At 29.4% G+C, this 7542-nt stretch overlaps 1 protein-coding gene across 1 annotated transcript; it reads right to left on the reverse strand.

Annotated features, from left to right (window-relative positions):
• Nucleotides 1-5415: 5415 nt before the first annotated feature.
• LOC146902514 (acyl carrier protein 1, chloroplastic-like) lies at nt 5416-7542 on the reverse strand. Its single transcript, XM_085737664.1, has 4 exons — nt 7408-7542; nt 7213-7326; nt 6412-6534; nt 5416-5763 (listed from the first exon to the last, which is right to left on the reverse strand). The coding sequence occupies exons 1-4, from the start codon at nt 7459-7461 to the stop codon at nt 5635-5637; spliced, it is 420 nt and encodes a 139-aa protein (XP_085593790.1). The 5' UTR covers nt 7462-7542; the 3' UTR covers nt 5416-5634.

Consider the following 7542-nt stretch of genomic DNA (forward strand, 5'->3'; position numbering starts at 1 on the left):
GGAAATTCAATTTGCTTCTTTCTCGTTCTTCTCTTCCTCTCTCCAAAACCCTTTTCCTCCTCCACTTTCTCACTCCATCCTTCTTCTTGCTGAAGAATCCCTAATCATTTCTGTTACACTTATATAAAAATTCATCTTTCTCTCTCATTGATAGTTCATGCCATCCATTGTTTTTCGGATCTCAATTTACCCTTTTCAATTTTTGTATCCATCATTCTATGTACAAATAAATAAAATTAAACCACAACTGAAGCTTGATTTTGTTTAAAAAAAAACTGAAGCTTGATTTAATTTAAGATTTTGGTTCTGATAATGGTAGTTGAAAATGATAAACATAGATGCAAGAAAAACCAATGGCACCAGTAAGAATTGTTGGAGAAAAAACCAGTTTTATTTATTTATTAACATAAACCACACTCAATCAAATTAAATTAATGCAAAGAATATTCATGTCTTCAACTTCTCAATAATTTGCGATGGTAAAAGCTTAGCTTTTGAAAAAGAAAAAAAACTGGGGAAAGTTGTTAGATCTATGGTCATAAGAATCATTTGATTGAAAGAAGAGAACAAGCAAGTTTTATTTTTACAGGAGAGGTAAATTAATACACTGGAACAATCAAATTGAGGGGAAGAGAAAACAAGATAAGTGGAGGAGATATAAAAACAAGGACGAAGAAGAAAGAAAAAACACGTTCCATAATGGTGATTTCAGGTTTCCTCGGCAGTTAACTGCCGAAGTTTTCCTCGGTAGTTAACTGCCTAAGTTTTCCTCGGCAGTTAACTGCAACCGTGTTTTTAATTCCTCGACGGTTAACTACTGCAGGGGCATTTGCGTCTTTTATCGGTGTTTCTCAATCATATGTGTCAACAGCAATTTTCCACTTTGAATCCCCTGTTTTTTTTTTGTTTTTCACCAATGGTTTTGAACTTTCTGATTTACTAATTCAAATGCATCGACGATGTGAATATATTTTACACTGGCTGTTGTTTAATTTACAATTGCTTGATTAATAGAAACATTTAGCTTTGATTCGTTTGGACGCTAATATTAATGTTATTGTAATTATCATTATTATTATTACTATTAGCGAAAAGACAGACACTCACATGTTTGTCTTTCCGCTTTTTTTATTGCTCTAACACTTGTAGATTATCAACGGTATTTTATAAAAATTTGCGTGTAAATTACAAACGATATTTCCAAAAAGGGTGTTATCAAAAGCAATCCCAAATATTGTGATTAGAGGATTAGGAAGGTTTGATACTCATATATTTTGCATAATAGATGCCATGTCCAATTAGGATTCTTTGGGGGTATATGCAGCCGTTTGCTTTTCATGGTAGGCTACTCTTTCTTTTTGTTGTTATAGGATAGCCTTTGGCTTCCTTTCTCTCTTTTGTGTAATTCAGACCTTAATTTTGGTTTGCATTTTATTTTCATTGCTTTGATAAAAAAAAAAAAACAAACGATATTTTATATATATATATATATATATATATATATATATATATATATATATGTGACTTTCAAATGTAACAAACTCAACAAACTATATTTATCTTTTTCAATGACAACAAAAATATAACAAATATAATAAAAATTCTTTTCTTTTTTTAAAAACACCAACAATATAGCTTATTATAAGAAATTTTGTTTAAGAGTATAATTGGAATAACAAAAAAGCCAGCCCAAAATCCTTTCAAAATGGGTTATTTTCTTTATATATATATATATATATATATATATATATATATAGTATAGAAGAGTATTATTACGGTTAAATATGATGTCGGTCGCTCTAAATATGCAAAACTTGTTTTAAGCTCTTTTAGCTCTACTTCTGTTAATATAGTTAATATAGTATTAGCATGGAAAGGAAATTAAATTATGATTTATACGAAAACTCCACACCTCGTATTTTGATCACATGTATTATCCTTTTTGTAAATTGTGAACTTTATAGTTATATATTAATGAATAGAAATCAATGCACATTTCTTTTATGTATTTTACATGCACGCAAGTTTTAGGCAAAATTACACACTTCGTCAATTAATTTAATTTCAAGTAACATTTTCATTTTCTTCACACACAAAAAAATATTACTCTCATTGTTTCAAAATGAGTGTCGTTTTAGCCAAATGCACACAGATTAAAGAATAAAATGAAATAATCATTAGACATAACACTTTTACTAAATTGCCCTTGTTTTATAAGAAAAAGACAAATTTAAAGTTGCATTCAAAATTGTGTGAGAGAAAAGTTTGAGTATTTATTGAGGGTAAACTTGGAAAAAAAAATTAAAGTTGTATTGGAAATGTAAAGTAACATTCATTTTGAAACAAATTTTTTGCCTAAATTTTTTTTCCCAATTAAACATTTATGTTATAATAAGGTAATACTTCTGTCCTTTATTTTTTTTTTCTGATTTAATCATTTATGTTATAAAATGTCAACATTGTTATTAAAAATTATATGAATCAAAAACTAAAAAAAAAAACTTATAAAAAAATTCATCTAACTCATAAATAAACTCAAATCTTCATCATAAAAACATAGAATATTATATTTCATTGAAAAAACCCCATAAAAAATCATAGAATATTGACATTTTATAACATAAATGATTATATTGGAAGAAAAAAAATGACGAAAGTGTTTCCTGAAATTAAGTTAGGGGGCAAATTGTGTAATTTTGTCTAAGTTTTATTACATTTTTTTTTGTTAATATATCTTAGCCGTATCGTATCCTAAATTTTTAAAAACTTGTGTATTCATGTATACATTTTGTATCGTACTCGCATCTGTACTAGGTATTCAAACTTTACAGGGTGAAACTCGTAAAGATCATAAGGTGTTATTTTCAAGGACAGTGTGTGATACTTCCACCTGCTATGAGTAAGTGGTGCTCCAGGTTTGGCTTGATATTCCTTCCCTCCATCGCGGTATTTTCCGTTTCCTTTATCCACTGTGCATCATTTGCTTGAAACATGCCCCTGTGCAAACGACCGCTTTCGTTAATGGTGCTATAAACATGACACACGAATAAAGTGATAAGTTGTCAAGTTCCAGTTACTTTGATTGTTTCGAACACTCCCACAACCTTGTGAACATTTATGAAACTGAGAAAGACTTGCTTATCTCGCACTCGACGATTTTCTAAATAAGTAATAGGAATGACAAGGTATGTTTTTGAACGATGAAAGTACAAAACTATAATTTAGTTAATGTTATATTGGTTATTTTATGTCATTAAAATAGTTCTTACTGAACCAAATTTTTGTTGGACCAATGATGTGTCCCCAAATATGTGGGCAAGCAGCGTAACAAATATATATTTATAAAAGTCTAAATATAATAATACTAGCATTAATACTTGCCCTACCTTATATAAATAGTTTTTACTGCACCAAATTCTTGTTGGACCATCCCACATGCTGCCATAATTTTTCCTTAATTAACTACAACAACTCTATCTTTTTTTTTTTGGTGAATACAACAACTCTATCTTTTAATATGAGGGATCATACACCTAATAAAATAAATATAATGAATGGTGGATTTGCGCATGGTGGAAGAAAATTTCTTCCTCTCTGAAGATACTAAGGGGGTGTATTCAATTGAGATTTCAAAGGATTTTAAAAGACTTTTTTGTTTTAAAAAAGTATTTAGGTATTCAATCAAGACTTTTAAGGAATCTAAAACATTCTTGTGGTATTCAATTAGGATTTTCAGGATTTTTTAATGAGTCCAATAAAATCCAGTGGTATTCAATTGAGATTTTACACAACTTAAAAATTGTCTATTGGTATTCAAAATTCTAAGGATTTTAATGGATTGTTGTGAGTAATGGATTTTGTGAGACTTTTTAGTGTTAAATGTACCTACCAACAATCTCACACCTAACATTGAGACTTTTTTGTCTCCCACACATAGCCGTGAGATTTTTTTACGGAAGTTGTTTCTCGAGTCTCAACGTTGTTGTTCATGTTCCAGGAAAAAAAATATTGTTCCTGTACACGTTACATAGTTATTACATTTCAAGTATTACAGGAAATACGTAACAAAAAGAATCTCAAGAGTTATAGGAAATACATAACAAATGGAATTCATTACATTTACAAGTGATTTTGCTATAGTTTCGTAGAGACTATTTCAAGTATTAAAATAATTCGGTGATTTTACTGAAGTTTTGTTCAAGTCATTTTTTTCTACTAACTTATTCTCATTATTATTTATTTTTGGGTTAAATATGTTTTTGGTCCCTATAAATATGTCAACTTTTCGTTTTAGTCCCTCTAAAATTTTCCTTCAACTTTTAGTCCCTATAAAATTTTCAATCTTCACTTTTGGTCCCTCTTTTAAAGTAAACTCATATGTAGAATTCATATTATTTAATAAAATTTTCCAGAAAAATTCAAAATATTATAAGAATCACTCCAAAAAAAATTCAGAATTTTTTAACAAAACATGAATTTAATATGAATTTTTATATGTTTTGAGGTTAAAAATTCATATTTAATTTTTGTTTTGTTAAAAAATTCTAATTTTTTTTAGGAAATTTTTTTAGAATATTTTACACATTTCTGCACAATTTCATTAAAAAATACAAAAATTAAATTAAAAATGAGGACCAAAAGTAGTGATTGAAAATTTTACAGGGACTAAAAGTTGAAGAAAAATTTTAGAGGGACTAAAACGAAAATTTGACATATTTATAGGGACCAAAAACATATTTAACCCTTTATTTTTTTAGCAGATTGTTTTGTTGTTGTTATATGCCTTACGATTACTGTTAAGTGACCATTATTTTTTTTAAGGCATTTTTATTATTATTTTTTTTGTCAAGTAATAGTGGCTAGATTCACACACATTATGTGTGGAGAAGTGGGGAATTCGGAGTTCAAACTCCGACCACAACAGAATTTATAAGCTACCAATTGAGCTACATTTACGGGACAATACATTTTTATCATTATTATTAGTCAATTTGATATTATAGATTTATAATATTTTTTAATCCACAGGTTATTTTAAATTTTTCTTAAAAATTGATACAATAATTTCAAATCTAAAAATCTCATAAAGTCCGTTGAAATCTTAAAAATTTGTATTATAAATCCATTAAAATCATGTGCTCAAAATCCTGATTGTAAAAAGTCCTTTGAAAAAAGTCTTTTAAAATCCAACAAAATCAATATAATCTCACAAAATCTTTTAAAATCTTCAGGGTTTTGTTTGCCAAAATAGTCTTTTAAAATCTCAATCCAATACACCCCCCTAAGAAATTATAGTAGGAAACAGAGGCACGAGACACTGTAGAAGATTAAACCCTCCGCGTAATAGACATCATATCCAAGCCTCAAAGGCCTTGAAGAAGAATGGAAGAAAAAGCTTTGTAATAGAGGAGCACATAAAACACTTAAACAGATAGATTTCATTTCATAGTTGATGAGAGCCACAAGTTCTACATAAATAAAACTAGTAATGCAATAATTCTAGAGGAGTTCAGAAAAGATTTAACAGTTTCTTGAAGAGTAATCAAACTGAAATGCCTAAGATAAAATTAAAAAACCCCTCACACAAATATAAAAACTCTAAAATGCATGTGTGTCCTTGTTCCGGGTTTGAACTTAAGCACTCTTGTTTTCAAGAAGATTATCAATCATGTCTGCTGCTTCTTGGACGGTGGTAATGGACTGGGCACTTTCTTCTTCAACACTAATACCAAATTCCTCCTCAAGTCCCATCACAATCTCAACCTACAGGAAATTTGACAAGTCTAAGTTAAAAAAATACTAGAAAAGATACATAACAGAGGCTATGTTATTATTTTTCTCAAATGCAGAATCATGCTGAAGTTTCCACTTAGGCAGCTTTAGTGGTTCATGAGGCAGGGTGATAAAAGCAAGAAGGGACTCAAAATACATTTTAATTACAATTTTCCATGTAGATTAAAAAACATAATGTCGAAATGATATTCTAAATAGAGAAGGGAATAAAATTAACTTAGTCAACAGTGTTATATGTGTATGCATTTGCCACAGCAATATACTAAAGGACAGTTAATATCCAAGAAAAAGATGTTATTCAGAATTGGCAGCAAAATTGCATAAAAATGCCATAACTGTCTTCTGATTTTAAATATGAAACAAACAGGTAGAATGAAATAACAACCTAATGAGAAATGGTTTTTGAGTATTTCTGACAAGTGAAAACTAATCACCAAAAACAGCACAAGATAGCATTAGAGAGCCCAGAAAGCAAGAAGTACATGACCACACACTTAGATAAGGCAATAAAATAGCAATAGATACAATACAATCAAGTGTTGTGAATCATGAATGCATGAGTAACACTTTTATGCAAAGACAACAATTCAGAGACAAAATTTATGAATATGACAATACCGTATCGAGAGAGTCAGCTCCAAGTGCAGAAAATTTGGACTCTCCAGTGACAGAGGACTCATCTGGCAATGCCAATTGTTTTTTGACAATGTCACAGACCTTCTTTACGGTTTCTGCTTTGGCCTGATATTAATAGTAAAAATCCACGGCGTTTATATCACAACAGATAATGCAAATATAGTCGAAATAAATACCACACAGAATCAAATATCAGAGGTAGATGCAAACCTTGATAATTCCAACATCAAATATATTGTTCAATCAATAAATCAATTTTTATTAGAAGAAATTAAAATTTCGTAGTTAACTGAATCAAGACAACGAGTGAAAGAAATCAAAATGTGTGATACCACAACAAATCCATTCTCCTCTTCTGAACTAGCAACATTTCTATAATTTTATAATTATACTATAAAAATAAGTATATAGTTTACTACAAGTGAATAATATATTTTTTCATTTAAGTGATCCCAAACAATTCAAATATACAACTTTTTTGCTTTTGTTCATTGCTGTTTTATTGTAGTTCAGCTTAAATTTGTTCACATTGAAATTGGTCCTTATAATATGTACGTAATATTAATTTAATAATTTTAGTTTATACATGGCCCTGGAGAGACAAAAATAAAATGTTCTGCAGACATACATGGAATAAAACAAAACATCATGGATCAAATTAAAAATTAGTATATATTCAATAACTAAAAACAAAAACAGAAAAAAAAAACATATTTAATCCAAAAATAAAATAAAAGAAAATATAGGGAGTAAAAGAGTTTAGAGGGTTTCAGAGGAACTTACAGCACATGTAACTTGAAAGCGAGGTACCCTAGACTGCAATGTAATGGATGGAAAGGCATTCCCCTTAATTGAAAGGGAAACTGATTTTGGGTTAGAGAATCTAGCACCAGGTACCTGTTAGATGTGAATTAGCATAAGAATTAATTATGATCATAAACCACAAATTAAACCATAATGAATAGAATTGTTTGTTACCAGAGATTGTTTGAATGCTGAGACGGAGAATGAGGTTCCTGTGATGGATGCCATTGTGTAGAGAGAGAGAGATAGAGATCTGAAGAGAGAAAGAGAGAGAAAATGGACGGAGGGCACGAAGAGAGTGTGTGTGTT

The sequence above is a fragment of the Medicago sativa genome, chromosome 8 (genome assembly GCF_051527215.1).
Source record: "Medicago sativa cultivar Bolivia chromosome 8, Bolivia_mono, whole genome shotgun sequence".
Lineage (NCBI taxonomy): Eukaryota > Viridiplantae > Streptophyta > Magnoliopsida > Fabales > Fabaceae > Medicago > Medicago sativa.

Bases quoted from the DNA above. Each gene is read 5' to 3' on its own strand.
- LOC146902514 (XM_085737664.1), bottom strand. From the start codon at position 7,461: ATGGCATCCATCACAGGAACCTCATTCTCCGTCTCAGCATTCAAACAA. The intron at 6,535-7,212 runs GTAAGTTCCTCT...TATTAATATCAG, and splicing joins GCTTTCAAGTTACATGTGCT to GCCAAAGCAGAAACCGTAAA. The intron at 5,764-6,411 runs GTATTGTCATAT...AATTTCCTGTAG, and splicing joins GAGCTGACTCTCTCGATACG to GTTGAGATTGTGATGGGACT.